This window comes from Drosophila hydei, unplaced genomic scaffold (assembly GCF_003285905.1).
Source record: "Drosophila hydei strain 15085-1641.00,03,60 unplaced genomic scaffold, DhydRS2 tig00000358-arrow-arrow-pilon, whole genome shotgun sequence".
Classification (NCBI taxonomy): Eukaryota; Metazoa; Arthropoda; class Insecta; order Diptera; family Drosophilidae; genus Drosophila; species Drosophila hydei.
In genome coordinates, this window is record NW_022045716.1 from 221360 (window position 1) to 241182 (window position 19823).

Here is a 19823-nt window from a genome sequence, read left to right on the forward strand (position 1 = left end):
TCTACAAATATATATATCTAAACTAATAATAGATATATGTATATATATATATATATGTGTGTATATATATAAAAAAGACAAATGGACAAAAATTTATGTGAAGTAACCATATATATATATATATATAGAACGATATCTGCAGCGTAGCTTAAAGCAACTGCTGCTTGCCAGCCACATCTATATATATATATATATATATATATATATATATATATATATATATATATATATCTGCGTTTGCATTTACATTTGCATCTGAATCTGCACCTGCTTCTGTATCTGCTACTATATCTGTCATATTCAACTTTATCTGTTTCTGCTTAAGCTACAAAAGGCAACTAAGTGTTACTAGCCTAGACTGTAATTATGTGTTATTTATTATTATTCTGCTCTGCTCTGTTCCTATGGACAAATACATCAGAGTATGTACAATTCGCGTACATATGTATGTACAGCATACATACATACAGAAGCGATGCTTGTCGTTATTCTATCTCTCCCTCTCTCTATCTACTGTGTGCGTGTGTCCGTGTGTGGATGTGTGTGTGTGTGTGTGTGTGTGGATATTGTACATATGTATGCATATCAGTGCTGGCCATATTAGCACTCCCAATCAGAGTCTTCTAGCAACAGTGCTGCGCATTTAGCCTTTTTCCGTTCAGATCTAACCTTTTTGATTTATTAAGCGATTTCATGTTTCTCTCTTAATATATATGTTATGTTTTAATACGTTAGACACATATATATATATATATATATATATATATAAACTGAGTCTCTGGCTAAAAGATGAGAGGTAATTAAACTGATTTCATATTTGTATTCTATTTTAATAATGTTTTGACTTGACTTTTCTTCCTATCGATAGGCAGCACTGATGCAAATACATATATGCATGTATGTATGTATATATACAGATAGATATATGTATATATATATATATATATATATATATATATATATATATATATATATATATATATATATATATATATATATATATATATTTAAGAGTTGTTATAATTTGATTATAATGATAAAAGAGTTACACTCATTTGCAAATTGAACTCGCATTGTCACAAACTTAACAAAGATTTTCTTTACTTCCTCTACCTCTTCCTCTTCTCTATCTCTACACACATACATATAAATGTATGTGTGTAGCTATGCACTCGCATTGCATAGTTAACTTAGCTTCAAAAGTTGACATCCGCCTGCTGATAGTCAAAGTACATGAAATTCTATGAGGACGAATGGTGATGGTTCAACTGCTGGTGGTAATAGCTGTTCGCCGACTGCTGACTGGCTCCGGCTGGCTCCTGCTTGGGCTGCTTGAGATTGCGATGGTAGATGCTCTTGTGATTGCGCAGGCTGTTCAGCGAGCTGTAGACGCGCTTGCATATGTTGCAGACGGGCTCCTTAGTGGGGCGCATGTGCACGTTCTGGATGTGTCGCTTGAGCCGTGTGAGCGAGCTCAAGTTCTTGTTGCACGGATTGCAGCGAAAGTCGTCGCCACCACTGGACGCATTCAAGCTGCCGCCAGATGTATTCAAATTGGAATTGTTGTTGTTCAGCGAACTGTTGGCGCTGACGCTTGTCGAGGCCGATGCTGCTGCTGCCGCCGTTGCTGTTGCATTCGCTGTTGCTGCCATATTCGCCATAACGGCTGCAAACATTTGCTGTTGTGCGGTCGCAGGTGGACTACAGGTGAGCATACCATTCGTTACCTGGTTGCCTACATTGCTCAACTGGTGCTGTTGCTGCTGATGTTGCTGTTGTTGCTGTTGTTGCTGTTGTTGCTGTTGTTGTTGTTGCTGCTGCTGCTGTTGCTGCTGATGTTGCTGTTGCTGCTGTTGCTGATTTATGCTGCCGCCGTTGCTGCTGCTGCTGTTGTTGTTGTTGTTATTGTTGTTGTTGTTGTTGTTGCAATTGGCTGCGAATGTGGAGAGATTAAGCCCACATATGCCAGAGGCGTTTGTGATGGCTGTTTTTTGATTTGTTGTTGTTGTTGTGGTTTTGATTGTTGTGCAGTTGTTGTTGTTGTTGTTTGTTTGTTCAGAGTATGACAGGTAAAAGTTGTTGTTGTTTGTTGTAGAAGTTGTAGCATTTGTCGTCAGTTGACCTGACGACAAGGTAGGAAAGAAAGTCAGAAAACGTCGCATTAGCCCAAGTACAACGATTTTAATTATTCTTTTTATTATTATTATATTTTTTTTTGATATTTTTATAATTTTTCGAATTTCTGTAGCTGTTTTTTTTTTGGTGCATTTTATTGAAAAATTATCATTAATAATTCGCAAAGCATTTTTTTCATCAAATATAATGTCTATGTATATACATACATATATATATACATATAGATGTATATATGTATAAATGTGTATATATATTTGTCTTTATTTAGCTGTTATTTACTTTAAATATATATTATTTCCCATACTCTAACGTTTTTTCTTATTTTTTTCGACTTTTAATTTAACTTTGGATTTATTTGATATAAAAGGTATATATATATATATATATATACATGTATATATATATATATATATATATATATATATATATATATATATATATATATATATATATATATGATACAATTTGGCCTATGTACGTATTAAATTTTGTGGTATTTGTTTTGATTTTTGATTTATTTTTGTTAACTGTTTTTTTTGTTCTTTTTTACTGTTTGTTTTGCTTCGGATGATTTGTTGTGGGGTCAAAGTTGAAGTTGAAAAGGTTCTCATAGAAAGGTTCCGAGCTCGTTTGTCTGTCCACACATAAGTGGAGCAGAGAGCGAGAGAACGACCTGTTTGTATGTGTGTGTGTGCGTGTGTGTGTGCTTTCTCCTTCTGTTGTTAAGGAAGAAGATTTTCTCTTTTGAGTTTTTAGCTAGTGGATAAATTGATTTCTTCTTTGATTGTTCAATTTCAATGCAGCTCGAAGCTAAGAATAATTATCTAGATGGTACATACAGACACTCATAGTCACGAGTCACGGGTCACTAGTCAAAAGTCACGAGTCACGAGACAATCTGATTTGTATTGCTGAATCAAGTTCAAGTGAATCTAATTCTGAATCGAAGTCTCCTTTGGCTCAACCTGTGCTCAATCTCTTTCGGTATGTCCAGCTAGAACTTAGGGATCAGTCACAGTCACGAGTCACGAGTCACGAACCACAAGTTTAAGCACGTATGCACTCAGCTGAATACCTAACTCTACCTAGACTGAAGCTGGTTCTGAATCCAAGCCGACTGCTGACAACTAGATATCCAGTCACGAGTCGCAGTCACAGTCACGAGTGATAGTCCCGATTCAATCACGTATGCATTAGATGACTCAACATCTCATTCTACCTAAGCTGAAGTTGGTTGTGAATCCAAGCCAACAGCGTCACGAGTCACAGTTACAGTCACAGTCACGAGTTGTGGTCTACGATATAGGTATAACTGACTCGAACTATATTGAATCTCATTGTGTATCTCCAGTTCGAAACCAAGGGCGATTCTCTGGGTAATCAGACACAGTCACAAGTCACGAATCACGAGTCTCGAATCACGTGTCACGAGTTATATGTATTTGAAATTTTGATTTTTTATCGCATTTTTGACTCATTTTTGGTTACTGGTTGGGAAAAGGGCGATAATGGGGATTGGGGGTCTTATCGTTGCCGCTGTGGCTCTTGTGATTGTTGTTGCCTGTTGTTTGATGTGGTCGTGACCGTTACGCAGAGTAGGGAGAGTAAGATACCAAACGTAAAGAGGTAAAACTTTCGTTTTCTTGTTGCAGTTACTTGTTTCGTTGTGTATGCGTGTGTGTGTGCGTGTGTGTGTATTGGTTTGTTTGCCTGTGTGCGTGTGTGTGTTTGTGTGTGTATTAAACACCATCACCATAATAGTTCTTAGCTTCAATCTTGTTCCTGCTGTTGCTGTTTGTGTGTGTTGCTTGTGTGTTGCATTCAATTTCTCAGTTTTGTTTCTTTGCTTTCGTTTCGTTTCGTTTCGTGTGTGTAGATGTGTGTGTGTTGGGCTGTGTGTTTGTGTGTACATGTATGTGTGCCACTTAAATAAAGGACTAAAAATTAACCATTTCCAAATATATTCCTTTCTCATTCATCATTAGCAATCGACATCGTTCATTCATCGTTATTTCGGGCCATTGCAAGTTTCGAGTTAGCAATTTTATCTTTTTTTTTTCATTTTGATTATTTGTGCATAAGCTTTTGCTGTTCTTGTTGTTGTTGTTGGTTTCTACATAGGTGTCGGAATTTTTTTAAATTTTTTTCATTGATTTTGTGATTTTTATTTGAATTTTTGAGTTTTGTTCTTTTTTTTATTAGATGGGGGCTTTTTTAGTATCGTGTTTGGGGCTATGGATTTTGATATGGGGGAATTTGTTGTTGGTTGTTTTGGCTGTTGGTTTTTCATTGGTCACCAAAGTTGGCATGTCATTTATATATTAATACAGTATTTATCGTTGTTATGCTTGGGGGAAGGGGCTGCTCATCTCTTGGCGAAATTGCACGGACAACAGAAGTATGTAAAATATATGAAGTTAAGATCGGAATCCGATAACAGAACAGAACGGAATAATAGAAAAGTTTAGGTAGTCGATTACATTGAAAGCCAATTCTTTCAAATCTTGAAAATGTAATCGAATAATGAAATATGCAATGCGTTTTGATTTCGTTATAATTGAAATTATTCATAGTTCATTCGATTATTCGATTTATGGATAGATTGATTGTTCAATTGGATGCGTTTGCTGGTCAATTCGTATCGATTAATTTGGTCACAATTTAAACTATTCTTAATAATTCATTCGATTATTTGATTTATTGATTTTTCGATTAATCGTCGATTGATTGTTCGTTTGGTGGAGGTTTGCTGTGGAATGCATTTCGATTGATTTGTTTACAAGTCAAATTATTCATATCAATTGATTCGATTAATCGATTATTTCGCTGGGATATGTTAGCTGTGTAATTATCGATTGATTTGGGTAATACGGGATAAAAGTCAATTATCAATAGGAATTGATTCAATTATTCGATTATTTGATTATTTGATTATTTGATTATTTGATTATTCAGTTATTGCATACATCGATGGCTCGATCTGTACGATTGCAGCTGTTTGCTGTGCAAGTCGTTTTGGATTAATTTACGTGTGTTATGCGGGAGACAAGTCAATTCATATCATATCAATTTATTGATTTATTCGATAAATCGAATCGATTATTATCGATTGTATGCTGCCAATACGTGTTTGTGTGTGCTTAAAACGTAACTTGAATAATTTACAATTGGGTTTGTTTGTTGTTTCTTAGTTATCACCAATTAATCAACTTAAAATTAGTTAATTTCGGTTTGCGAACTAAATTAAACTAAATTCTAAGCTGTATTTGTATATGTATATGTTTTGTATGTGTTTGTGTGTGGATCAATTGTAATTTTAAAGGAAACAGCGACAAATATACATACATATATACATATATATACATATATATATATATACATATATATATATATATATATATATACATATATATACATATATATATATATATATATATATATATATATATATATATATATAGAGAGAGAGAGAGAGAGAAAGAGCGTAATTTTAAAGCGATTCATTCAACGGTTTTTATATACGTAAAGCTGTATATATACATATACATATATATGTATACATATAAAGTATATATGTATGTGTTTTTGTATTTGTATTTGTATTTGTGTTTGTATTCGTGTTTACCTAAATATTGTGTGTGTGGAAAGCACAATTAAGATAAGTTTTTAGTAAATACTTTTGTAATTCAGTAATTAAGCTACTTAATTGTAGATGTTGTAATTATTTTGTATTTGTGTAATGAATTCGTATGAGTTCAATTCTTATTGCTTAATAATTTTGATTGTTTGGCTGTTGCTGTTGTTGTTGCTGTTTGTTGTTGCCGTTTGTTGTTGTTTTTGTTTTTGTTGTTGTTTTTCTTGTACTCTTTGATTACTTTCTAAACATAATTTCGTTGTTTTGTTGTTGTTTTAAGGGGGTTAAGAGTTTTAGTATTATTTGAAAAGTAAATAGGTGTATATATATACAGATATATGTATTATATGTATATATATATATATATAGATATATATATATATATATATATATATATATATATATATATATATATATATATATATATATATATATATATATATATATATATATATATATGTAGGCATTAGTTATCATCATTGGGTTAGTTTTGCTGCTGGGTATTATAAGATGTATGTATGTGTATGTGTATGTAGGTGTATGTGTGTGAATGTATGTATGGTATGTATGTATGTATTAGAAGTGATGTCGAGCGCCTGCTGAATTTGTATTTGAGTTTCGAATCGGTTTCATTGGGGCTTAGGCCTCTCACAATCGCTAATAGACGTAACACTTGAAGTTTCACCTGTCTTATCAAATATCTATGCATATATATATATATATATATATATCTATATATATATGTGAATACAAAGGGAGTTTTCGATTGTGCGTGGGGGAGACCAAGACCATGTTGTGTGCGCGTGTGCGTGTGTGTGTATTTGCGTGCGTTTCTGTTGTTGTCTGCTGAACTGTATAAGAATTATTCACCAATTATACATGTATGTGTGTCAGTATGTGTGTGTGTGTGTGTATGTAGGCGTGTGTGTGTGGGTGTGCGTACTTTACGTTACAGCATATATCTCTCCATATACACACAAACATACGTAAAGTGCACACATATAGAAACACACACATGTGTGTGTGTGTGTGTGTGTGTACGATATGCACTATATGCTGAAGGATCAACTGAGCTACATATGTATACAAATGCCAATTGTTGGTTCAAAGCTGTGCCTCAGGTGCTTCTTCCATTTCTGTTTCCTTATTTCAGACTAAAACATATGATTTGCCAATATTAGAAATGTATATATATATATTTATATATATATAGATAACAATTAAACACTTCAACAATTCGACGATTAGCCAATTGGGCTGCCTCTTCCCGAAAAGGGGCGAGTGGACGAGTGGGTGTGGCTATGCATGTATATGTGCTTTAGTATTTGTATATAAAACAATTCGACAATTCGATAATTCGACAGTTTGACAATTAGAACATTCGACATCATAAACAATTAGCCAATTGGGCTGCCTGCCAGACAACAAATGCGACAAATTATTGGGGCAGTCTGTGTGCGCTTCTGTATTTGTACTTAGCAAATTCTCAGGCTTCAAATTGGGGGTGTGGGGGTTGGGCGGGGGTTTCATGGGTCCAATACATAAGGCGTATGTACATATGTATGCATGTATGCGTGTAGGTGTATATGTGTGTGTGCGTGTATGTGTGTACATACATATGTGTTATGCCAAAGGATGAATACGTAAATGTTCATAAGGGGAGAAGATCACGCGCACACACACAAACATACAGACAAACATGCATGCATACATGCATACAGATGCATGGATATCTGTGTGTGTGTATGTATGTGAGTGGGTGTGTGTGAGTGGTATATTTGTAGTTTGCTTTTTCATTTCGCATCATATTCAGGGTGAAAATTTGTTGTTCGACAATTTTGAAGCCATATTTGAAAAATCGAATCGAAACGAAAAATTCGAAAAGAAAAAATCGAAATATTGAAATAATTCAACGAAAGACACATTAAAAATAATGTTGCAATTTATATATATAGAGATTTTTGATATAATTGTATTTTGTTTATTTCTTTTTTTGGTTTCTTTTTTGGGTTATCATTTAAAGGATTAGTTTTCAATGCAAATACATATAATTGAATTGGAGCTTTTCTTTTGCTTTTGCTGTTGTAAAAATATATATGGATCTTATATGGGAGGAGTTACGGGGGAAGGGGGCGCAGGAGCTGGGGCTTTGGACAATTTTGGTATACTTAGTTTTAGACACAAGCACGACGACGTACAAAAGTAAATTAAAAAATGTCAATACATAATATATATAAGTATTTATGTATATATATATATTCGATCGATCTTATAATGCGGTTGCATTTTACCAACAAAAATAACAGAAAAACAGAAACTAAACACAAATGTTGTTGTTGTTGTTGATGTGTGTATGAAACAAAGGAACGAATGGAATTGAACTGAAAATAACGATCATGTCTCAATTATCTATCCTATTTCTATATATTTCCATGATGCGTTTGGCGTCTATCTCTCTGTCTCCATCATTCTCGATCTCTTTCTATCTCTCTAACTCTCTGCCTTTTAAGCTATTCACCATTCCTATTTATCTTTTTAGTTCTCTATCTATCCCTCTATATTTTTATCTCTTTATCTTTTTAAATCTATCTCTTTATCTGTATCTCCCTCCCCCTCTTCACCTCTCTGTCCCTCTATCTTCTTCTCACTTCCTCTCTCTGTTCCTTTCTGCCTCTCTAACGCTTAACTGAAAAGGAAACAGAAATCTATGTCCATCTCTATCCATCTCTCTTTTTCCTTCTCTCTCCCTCTCGCTTCCTTTCTCTCTCTGTCTCTAACGATTAACCAAAAAGGAAACAGAAATTCAAATTGAAATTGAAACATTAAGAAAACGATAAAAATTAAACATGTTTTCTAATTAGCATTATTAAGTAAACAATCAATAGAGGTATACATATGTATGTATATGGAGCATAAATAAGACGTATGCAGGTGTATATGTATGTATGCAAGTATATGTGTGTGTGTGTGTGTGTGAGGGAGTGTGTGTTGTATAGTATAGTACGGTAATATGTAATTGGTTTATTATTGCGTTTAAATACGAATACAAAATTAGCACACAAATAAACGAAGGAACGTAAAACGTGAAACGTGAAACGTAAAACGAAGAAATGGACTCATTGAAAATGAACAAATGACAAATGTTGAGAAAACAAATATATAAGGAACATACACATATATTTTCTGCTTAACTCTTAGCCGATGCTTAGCTCATCTGATTAGATCTGATTAGAGATATCCAATTGGAATCGACTTGCATTTGAATGTCGATATACGTTTAACGAATTGTGAGAACGAGAAAGTGTGAGAGAGCGGGAATTAAAGAGAAAATGTGATATAGTGTGTGTGTATGTGTGTGTATGTATGTGTGTGTGAGAGAGAGAGAAAAGCGATGTTGCTTTATGACATATATTGAAAATATCGTGTATCGTGTATCGTATATCGTATATCGTTTATCGCTTATCGCTTATCGCTTACTGCTGATACTGATTTAGCATGTATGGACATGAAGTAAGCCAAATGAACTTGAAATTTCGAAAACACACTTCTCTTCGAAAAGCAATAAAAGCGGCCCCAACACTGAACCAAGCCCCCATCAATGTGACTGAGCTAATGCCTGCAATGTACCTTCGACTTCTGCTACTTGCTGGTCTCCTACTTCCTCCAGCTCCTCCCCATCCTCCTCGCAGCTTCACAAATTATCTATCTACGCGCTGAGTACTGTACAGTGAGTCAACAAAGTATTGGTCCACCAGCCATGGTAAAGAATCCATCTACATATGCATATAACACAATAATGTTATATTAAAAGTCTTGACTATACCTTTTTCACCCACTGTTAACACAACGACCATTCGATCAAACAAGAAGAGAAGAGGCCCTTTCAACTAACTGTTTACTTTGTAAACAATTGCATTTTCCGCCAATCATTCAAGCGCACTTTTGCAGAGTAATGCTAATATTTTGGGCGCCACTGTTCGCACTGTACGCATAGTTGTTCGTGTGTCGTTCATGTTGTGGCGGTGGTGGGCGGGGCAGGCCGCAAAGCCGCAAAGCTTTTACGAACACGCTTCACAGTTAGACGGTTTGACGGTGTTGGTCGGCGGAGATGGGGGCGTGGCAAATTGTTGTGGCCAAACCTCAGGATAACAGAGGCAATTAAAATTTTCCGCCACATTCACACACACACACGTACGGGAAAACACAGTCTATTTTGCTAAACACTGCTGATGCCTCGAATGCTCATTCGTTGAGTTAATTAGTTTAATGTATTCACGCACACACACACACGCACACACACACGCACACACAAGTATCAAAAGTTATTAGCTAGTTTCTTTGGGTTTTAAGGGGGTTTTTCTGGGAGTTGCAGGTTCAGTGTTTTTAGCCGTTTTTATGCGTAGATGAATAATGTTTGGATTCTTCTGCATTATCTCAACTCAATGATGATCAGCTTCGATCATTATCACTGTCACTATGATCAACATAAGCATTGGCCATTTGTTATACATATGTTTTATGACGCCTAAATACTGTTTGTTCTCCTTCTTCTGCTTCATCTGTTTTCGTAGTTCTATATTTATAGTTCTATATTTATTTTAGTTCGTTTTTATTACGAAAATGAAAACATTTACCATCGAAACAATCAAACAAGAAAGAAATTTTTACACTTTACCGATTAGATTTGAAGATGCAAAGGAAAGAAAAAATAAATAAAAAACAATTGAAATAAAAAAAAATATTTTATATTTATGTTGACTTTTACGTGTTTTTGCAATTCTATAAAAAAAATAAAAAATTAAAAAAAAAAAACAAAAAAAGGAAAGTCCACGTGAAAAGCGGCCCAGCAGCAAGCGCCAGCAAGCGAGACTGTGGCATACCCTGTAAGCTTCTGCACTGGGCCACCTTTGAATGAGACGTTTCGTATCTTGGTTTACTTTGAAATCAAATCGAATGGAATGGATAAATATAATCAAATATATATATATTCGTGTTCGTGTGTTCAAGTGTGTTTAAATAAATCAAAAGTTAAATCAAATTGTAGTTAACACACACATATATAGCCGATTTATATGCATGTACGTATGTAAGTATGTTTTTTTTATCAAGTAAAACAAATGATACAGACACATTTCTTCAACGTTAAAATATTCGGATTTCTATTAATTCCTTTTCATTAAAAAATTGATTTTTTTTTTTTGATATTTTTGATTCTAGATTTTTTGATTTTTTTGGTATTTGCATTTGATGTAAAAAATGTAATAATGAGCTTTTGAGCGCAAATAGAGCGAAACAATAGAGTAAATAGAGAAATGCTCGGACTCACCTTGTGGAGAGACAGCGAGTTCACCAGATTGTTGTAGCTGGGTATTGAGACCTAATCCAGGGAGAACAAGAAGAAGAAGCAGAAGAAGAAGATTAGTCAAAGTGGAAGAGAGCGAATGGGGGTAATGGTACGCACCAATCAAGGCTGGATGATCGAGATTGCTAATCGGAAAATTGAATCCACCTGGAAACAGTTTGCTCTCAGCCGGTGACATGATGAAGGGCTGTGCGGCATGATGGGTGGCTAGGTTGTCGTTGATCTCGTCGTCATTGCCAGAGCTAGCGAAAGAAAGGAACGCAAACGATTAAATATATAATTCAATAAGCAAGAGTGCTCCAGTCGGGATTGTCCGACTCGCAGATACCCGGAACCTCAACCCTATGGCCTATGGACTTGCTTCACATGGGCTACGCATATTATACATATTTATATATGTATATATATACTATATATAGTTACCTCAAGGAGCCTTTGCCGCCGTCGCCGCTGCTGGAACGATTGGCATCGTGTTCGCCTGTGGAATCGTTGCTGTGCTCATCATTGACATTGGCGTTGGCATTGTTGTTGTTGGAGCAGACCAGCTCCATGGGTTCCGACTTAACGTCCTCGACGCCCCGTGTCAGCGGCGAGGGTGTCATACTGCCAAGTTTCTCGCTGATAGAGATCCCGTTGCCATTTCCATTGCCGTTGCCGTTGCCATTGGTGTTGTTGTTGCCGTTGCCCGAGTTGCCATTGCCGGTGGACCGATTGCCTGCAGTGGAAAAGTGAGAAGTGAGAACTGATGCCATGACTAAGAGTCTAAGAGGCGCGGAACGCTCTGTCCGGCTGCTGTACGTACGCTTCTCTTCCTTGAGCGGCGGCGTATTGTTGTTGTTGTGGTGTTTGATCGTGCTAAAGTCGGCCGGCGTTAGCTGGGGCGAGGCGCTGCGCGCATGGAGCTGCAGATCGGGGCTGCTGTTGTTGTTGCTGTTGGCAGAGAGGCCGTTGTTGTTGTCGACGCTACGCAAACGCTTGAGGGCGTGCGATGTTGTCTCGTCCACGACGCCGCTGGTGTGATGCATCATGGCCATGCGCTTCAGCAGATTGTTATTGATATGCTGTGGCAGCTGCTGCGGCGGCGGTGGAGGCGGCGGCGAGCCACCGACCTGGCGGCTGCTAAACAATGTGGCAGCCCCATCATCGTGCAACGACGAACCATGATGTGGATGTGAGTTGAGCGGCGTGCGTATGCCCGCATTTGCCAAATTCTGTATCTGTGCCAAGTGCTACACAGCGACAACGACAACAAAAGAGAGGAAAATAATCAGCTAAGCTCGTACATCGAGGAGCTACTGTACTTACGCTGTGCGTGTCCTCGGCCTGCTGCTGTGTTAGGCCCGAGACGCGCAGCACTTCGGCGGTCTTTAAGAAGGACTGCAGCGACTTCTGATGCACATTGACCTCGCCGTGGTATATGAACTCCACCAGCGAGTGCAGATCCATGAAGTTGACATCTTGCAGCAGGATGACCGGATGTTTGCAGGGTGTGCTCTGTGGAGTAAGCAAAAGCATATATTTAGATCGAGTCAGTCTTAATAACCTTCAGCTACTGCCTGAATGTCAAACGAGCTGCAGCTCCTCCTTCTGCTTTTAAGCACGCACATGCACACAGCATGCAAACTACTGTCAGCTGACCCCATTTGCCCCTCCATACCCCAATCTACAGTTGTGTGTAAATTTCACTTTATCATCCGAGTGGCAAAAGCCAACAAAGACCCTCAAAATTAGGTCAAGTTACGGCGTCTTTGTTATTATTTCGATTGCACGCATTGCGCCTCCAGTTCCAGTTCCAGTTTCAGTTCCAGCCCCTGTACCCCAGCCCCAACCTCAACTAAGTCTCAGCATCAGCCACGATCCTATATACCAGCGTCTGCCTTGTCTTTACATGCTCTGTCTCCGCCTCCGCCTCCGCCTCCGCCTCCCTCTCCGTCTTCGTCTCCGTCTAAATCTCCCGTCAACTGCCTTTCTCTATCTTCCTCTGTTTTATTTACTTATATCGCAATTTATTTTCACATTCGCCAATGTAAGACATACACATATGTATGTATGTATGTATATATGTGTATATATGTAAGCACATATGTAAGTATAATCGCAAGATACACAAAGAGCGGCAGAGGCAGGGCCTGCGACAGAGGCAGATTGTGAAATTGAGGTCAAGACGGCAGCGATCAAGTGATCGTCACATCCCAAACGAGCACCTACAGCGAGTTTATGCCAAAGAGAGAAGCCTAACAAGTGCAGATAGAGATAAGGACAGAGGGAAAGGGAGAGGGAACGAGCAGGCACAGACAGAGATTTGCTCAGAGAAACAGTCAGAGGGAGAGAGCAGAAGATATGAATAGAAAAAAGAGAGAGAGAGAGAGTGTGAGATATCGATACAGAGAGAGAGAGAAAGAGAGAGAGAGAGAGAGAGAGAGAGAGAGGGGGAGAGGGAGACAGAGATTTGCTTAGAAGGCGCGTTTCGTTTTTAAGATCAAATGATCCCAGCTGGAAACAGATATTGTCGCAGTCAAATAGACGGAGACAGAGGCAGAGAAAGAGACAGAGACAGAGAGATTCGCTTAGAGAAACCGTTTGGCAACAGACAGTTTGATCTGCCGCAACAAAGACGCTATAGAGAAGCAGTTAAGGCCACTGGGTACAAGAGGGCAGTCGAAGGAGTCTTTGCCGCCGTTGCCTTTAGCTGCGAGCCAAATGCAAATTGAGTGTGTTTGCTAAATGGGCGTGGCAGCAGACAGTTTTCAGTTAACAGTTTTCCAGTTAACAGTTCACAATTCGCAGTTGAACAATAGCCAAAATGCTTTTAGCAGCGCTTAACTCACGCTCCCCTGCTCCAACCCCGATTGCCTCCACTGCCGAGAGCACTTTATTTTGTGTTGCTGTTGCTGCTGCTGCTGCTGCTGCTGCTGCTGCTGCTGCTGCTGCTGCTGCTGTTGTTATGTGTGTGCTTTGCAGTTTTACACCTAATTAAAATAATGCGCTGCAGTTAATTAAATATTTATGCATAGGCACAAGGCGGCGCCAACAAGAGATCAAGAGAGACAGAGGGACAGAAAGAGAGAGAGAGAAAGAGAGACGCAGATGGACACAGAGCAAAGTGGCAAAGTGTCGCCAAACCGGAGCCGGACTCAAGCAGAGGCTGGACCTTAGCTAGCATGTCTGTTTGTGTCTTTGTTGTTGTTGTTGTTGTTGTCGTCGTTGTTGTATGTATTTCAAATTGAATTTACAAACTTCTGGCTGACTCGTATTGTTGCACTGCCAACAAAGTTTTTGTACTAATTTCTTGGTATATAATTATTTTAGCATTTTCTCCTTCTTCTTCTTCTTTTTCTTCGCGTCTCATTTTTTTTTGTTCCTTCGTTGCTGGCATTGTTGCAGTTGCAGTTTGCTGCGAATTTAGTTGGCCTTTTTAACAAATTAAATGACGACTTTCTGTTGTCTGTATGCCCGCCTCTCCGCCTGTCTACTTGTCTGTTTGTCTGTTCTTGTTGTTGTGCTTCATTATCATAGTCGTAGTTTCAGCATTTGGCTGAAAGTTTCTGCGAAATTTATTGGCCGGACAGCTTGTAAAGCTTGGCGTAGCTGGGTACACCGTGTCGTATACACAATATGCCAAGGTATATATACTCAAAAAGGTTGACGTATTGTCAGCTGCAAAGCAATGCCGCCAACCATTAGCCAACGTCGATGCCACTAAATGCTCCAAAAGAAACGGAGCGCCCCAACCTTCCCCCTCTCCCCCACTACCTCTTTCTCAAAGTTGTTCCTACTTTCCAGTTTGCGTTGTTCATTTGTCTGGCTGCGTCTAAAAAATTTTACAAAACTAAAGTTTTCTATCATGTTAACAAATCACGTCGCAGAGCGAATATTTACCAACTCAAGCAACAAAACTAAGAACTGAGAACTTTGTAATTTATATAATTTCTGCTGCAATGGCAAAGGCAAGGGCACAGCTAAAGGCAAAGGCAGAGGGAAAAGCAGAGGCAAAGGCAAAGGCAAAGGCAAAGGCAAAGGCAAAGGCAAAGGCAAAGGCAAAGGCAAAGGCAAAGGCAAGGCAAAGGCAAAGGCAAAGGCAAAGGCAAAGGCAAAGGCAAAGGCAAAGGCAAAGGCAAAGGCAAAGGCAAAGGCAAAGGCAAAGGCAAAGGCAAAGGCAAAGGCAAAGGCAAAGGCAAAGGCAAAGGCAAAGGCAAAGGCAAAGGCAAAGGCAAAGGCAAAGGCAAAGGCAAAGGCAAAGGCAAAGGCAAAGGCAAAGGCAAAGGCAAAGGCAAAGGCAAAGGCAAAGGCAAAGGCAAAGGCAAAGGCAAAGGCAAAGGCAAAGGCAAAGGCAAAGGCAAAGGCAAAGGCAAAGGCAAAGGCAAAGGCAAAGGCAAAGGCAAAGGCAAAGGCAAAGGCAAAGGCAAGGCAAAGGCAAAGGCAAAGGCAAAGGCAAAGGCAAAGGCAAAGGCAAAGGCAAAGGCAAGGCAAAGGCAAAGGCAAAGGCAAAGGCAAAGGCAAGGCAAAGGCAAAGGCAAAGGCAAAGGCAAAGGCAAAGGCAAAGGCAAAGGCAAAGGCAAAGGCAAAGGCAAAGGCAAAGGCAAAGGCAAAGGCAAAGGCAAAGGCAAAGGCAAAGGCAAAGGCAAAGGCAAAGGCAAAGGCAAAGGCAAAGGCAAAGGCAAAGGCAAAGGCAAAGGCAAAGGCAAAGGCAAAGGCAAAGGCAAAGGCAAAGGCAAAGGCAAAGGCAAAGGCAAGGCAAAGGCAAAGGCAAAGGCAAAGGCAAGGCAAAGGCAAAGGCAAAGGCAAAGGCAAAGGCAAAGGCAAAGGCAAAGGCAAAGGCAAAGGCAAAGGCAAAGGCAAAGGCAAAGGCAAAGGCAAGGCAAAGGCAAAGGCAAAGGCAAAGGCAAAGGCAAAGGCAAAGGCAAAGGCAAAGGCAAAGGCAAAGGCAAAGGCAAAGGCAAAGGCAAAGGCAAAGGCAAAGGCAAAGGCAAAGGCAAAGGCAAAGGCAAAGGCAAAGGCAAAGGCAAAGGCAAAGGCAAAGGCAAAGGCAAAGGCAAAGGCAAAGGCAAAGGCAAGGCAAAGGCAAAGGCAAAGGCAAAGGCAAAGGCAAAGGCAAAGGCAAAGGCAAAGGCAAAGGCAAAGGCAAAGGCAAAGGCAAAGGCAAAGGCAAAGGCAAAGGCAAAGGCAAAGGCAAAGGCAAGGCAAAGGCAAAGGCAAAGGCAAAGGCAAAGGCAAAGGCAAAGGCAAAGGCAAAGGCAAAGGCAAAGGCAAAGGCAAAGGCAAAGGCAAAGGCAAAGCAAGGCAAAGGCAAAGGCAAAGGCAAAGGCAAAGGCAAAGGCAAAGGCAAAGGCAAAGGCAAAGGCAAAGGCAAAGGCAAAGGCAAAGGCAAAGGCAAAGGCAAAGGCAAAGGCAAAGCAAGGCAAAGGCAAAGGCAAAGGCAAAGGCAAAGGCAAAGGCAAGCAAGGCAAAGGCAAAGGCAAAGGCAAAGGCAAAGGCAAAGTCAAAGGCAAAGGCAAGGCAAGGCAAAGGCAAAGGCAAAGGCAAAGGCAAAGGCTTTTCCACTAACCACAACCACTAATCAATTCACTAACCAACTCGCTAACCCAACTAACCCCCCAAACCCCAAACTCCAACCTGATGACAGCTCAAACAATGCAAATGGCAAAGTTTTTGGCAGGCAACTGGGAGAGTGAGAGGGAGGGGCCAGGGGCAACCAAGTCTCGAGGCCTGCTAAAAACCGCAATTGCGTGCAAATATTTTCAATGCAGTCACAAGTTTTTGTTTTTTGTTTTCTTCTTTTGGCGGACAGGTAAACGAGGCAACGACTTCCATAATTTTAATGTCATAATAAAAACAAGTACGATTGCTCGCATCGAGTGTGAACGACTAACAGATACCCAGTAAAGCGACACGCGACCTCCAGATGGACAAGCAGATAGAAAGAGGCAGAGACAGATCGCCTCAACTGATGGATATGAAGCTTGCCCGACTAGTAAATACCCTACCCGTTATTCTCTTGCTGAACGAACAGACAGATCAAGGCACAGAGAGAGAGAGAGAGAGAGAAAACTCAATTGATCAGGTATATATATGGACGGACTGCACGAAGTATGCCCGACCAGTAAATACCTCCACTGCGACTCTCTATAGCACAGATCGCCTCAGCAGAGCCTATCGATCAAGTAGATATGAATGAGCTCGTGCTGCCTGCACTTGCTCCCCAAGAATACCCTGTGACCAGCTTACAACTGCATGGTAGCCCCATTTACAAGTCGAGCTGCTGGTCCGTTAGACGAACGTTGTTTGGGCTCGTGGTCCAGTCACATGTTACTCAAATAATTGCCTGCTTTAAGACAGTTGCAGTTGGAAGTTTTTGCAGTGGCCTCGACTGTACCGTACGCCGGCAACTCGCTATGCTCGCTGCCCCATGCCACACATTGTTGCAGGCATTTGTCGACATTTGGCGTGTTGTCGTCGCTGCTGCTTCTTCTTTAGTTGTTGCCTGTTATACTTATAGTTGTTATAGTTGTTGCGCAACTAAATAAATTAAAACCAAACAGAAGACGGTCGCTCCCTAGCCCAGCCACGCCCCCCGCCTCGCTCCTGCAGACTGCCATCATATTTTTTAGCTAAATGCACAGCTAAGAACTTTTTGCCTTAACAGTTTACACCGCGCGCACGAAACGTTGCAAGCAAACAAAACTCTTGCAACATTCGCATTCGCACAGAAGTCAACTGACTTTTCTCTCTCGCTCACTCTCACACACACACACACTCCCTCTCCATGTGTGCGTGTGTAGTCATCGTTTTATTAATTAGGCTGTCATTAAAACTGGGCCGCAACAACAGCGACAGCGCCAGGTGAGAGTCTTATTTGATCAACGCTGCGTATGAGTAATGCACAAATACACACATACAATATATAGAAAAGCTATATAAATATATATATATATATATATATAATATATATATGTGAGTTATATAGATCTCAAACAGGATGTATTCAAAAGACAGCAGAGATGTGCACTCTCTCTCTCTCTCTCTCTCTCTCGCTCTCTTTCTTGCTGTCGCCACACTCCTTATCGTGCTTATTGTCTGGGCTAAGTAGGTCACCAAAATGTATTTCGAGTTGCGAAACACAAAAAGTAAAAAAAAGAAACTCATGCACAGATACCAGATCCAAAAAGATCTGCCCTATGGCACCCCAAGCAACGGAAGCAAAGTAATTGGCAAATCAATGACAAATGCCGTGCCGAAGTCTTTATACCCTTCCTTATCTGGCCAGCCCCTTAATGAGTCAGATCAGATCAGATCAAAAATCCAAAAGAAAGGCTGGAACGTAAAGCTTTTCTCGTTTTAGTAGTCCCAACTTCTGGCATTCCTAGTTATATAACTCCTCAGTCTGGACTCTATTTGATCGATTGTAGGGTATTCGGGATGCAGTGTAAACTCACCTTCAGCAGATCGCGGAAGTAGGGGCTGCATGCAGAGAGGACGACGCGATGCGCTTTTATGCTGCGTCCCTCGCAGGCGAGCGTCACGTCGACAAAGTCCTCGTCGTCGCGAAGATTCTCGAATGCCGATGTGATGCTGCTCTGATAGTTGTTCCATCGCAGACAGAAATGTTGTGTTTCGTCCATGTTGATTTGTTCTTCTTGTTCTTCCTCTTCTTCAACTGATGATGCTGCTGCTGCTGCTGTGTAACAGTTATTTAGCTCGATTGCGGCTGTTGTAGGAGTTGGGATTCTTGTTGTTGTTGTTGTTGTTTTTAGCTGCCTAGCGTTGTTGTAGTTGTAGTTGTTGCTACTGTTGTTGTTGTTGCTGTTGTTGTTGTTGTTGTTGTTGTTGTTATCTTCGTCAACTGTAAAAACAACGCTGGCTTTCTTCGTGGTCACCTTTTTGCGTATTTTGGCGGCTTTTTATTGCACCGAGGGGAAAACTATATTCTGCTCTCTGTGGCTGCTGCTGCGTTTGCTGCTCACATACGCACACATACACGCACGCATGCACAGATGCACGCCCACACACACGCACTGCTTGGGGTATTTGTTGTTGTTGCTGCTGCTCCCTTTGTGTGCTCCAACGATGACGATGATGATGCAGATGATGATCACTTTTATTATTTCACTAATATTTAATTAACTGCAAATATACAAAGACAGAGGGAGGAGCAGAAAGAGACAGTTAGATTAGCAATTCATTAGAATCGAGAATTCGTTAAACTAATAATTTATTATTATTTATTTAGTTAATTATATATGTATATATATTTTATTTCTATTTAAGCTTTAATTTATAATATTTATTATTTATTATTATATATTAATTTTCTTTATATATTATATTGTTTACTATATTTTTTTTGTTTTTTTTCTAATTTCTTCAGAAATACAAAAATCTTTTCATTTGCATTCAGTTTATTTGAATTTGTTTTTTATTATTTTATTAAACAAATTTTGTTTTTACATTGTCTAAGCATTATAATTGTGATTAAATCGCATAAATTTTAGTGTCAAAAGTATAAGTTAATTATATTATTCTATAAAAATTATATATACAACTCGTTTGACTTGTTTTGATAGCCAAAAACTGTATTTTTGCGCATTCGTTCAGTTTGCCTCCACACACACATGCGCGCGCGCACACATTCGCATTTGCCGGCAATAGTATGTATCAGAGGGAGATCGAGAGAGAGAGTGCGAGAGGTGGGGT

At 39.4% G+C, this 19823-nt stretch overlaps 1 protein-coding gene across 4 annotated transcripts in view; it reads right to left on the minus strand.

Moving 5' to 3' along the window:
- Positions 1-18841, minus strand: part of LOC111597481 (broad-complex core protein isoforms 1/2/3/4/5) — a 36978-nt gene extending 18137 nt beyond the window's left edge. For 2 of the 4 annotated variants that reach the window (XM_023313460.2, XM_023315051.1), the window contains exons 1-6: positions 18566-18841; positions 12438-12626; positions 11935-12361; positions 11556-11847; positions 11232-11374; positions 11097-11147 (exon numbers count right to left, since the gene is read on the minus strand). In XM_023313460.2, the coding sequence (XP_023169228.1) occupies positions 11097-11147; positions 11232-11374; positions 11556-11847; positions 11935-12361; positions 12438-12626; positions 18566-18751 (1288 nt within the window). In that variant the 5' untranslated portion in view covers positions 18752-18841. Of the gene's footprint in view, positions 1-1113; positions 2123-11096; positions 11148-11231; positions 11375-11555; positions 11848-11934; positions 12362-12437; positions 12627-18565 lie in introns of those variants that run through there. The other 2 variants (XM_023314262.1, XM_023312628.1) reach the window with 2 other exon arrangements.
- Positions 18842-19823: the final 982 nt, after the last annotated feature.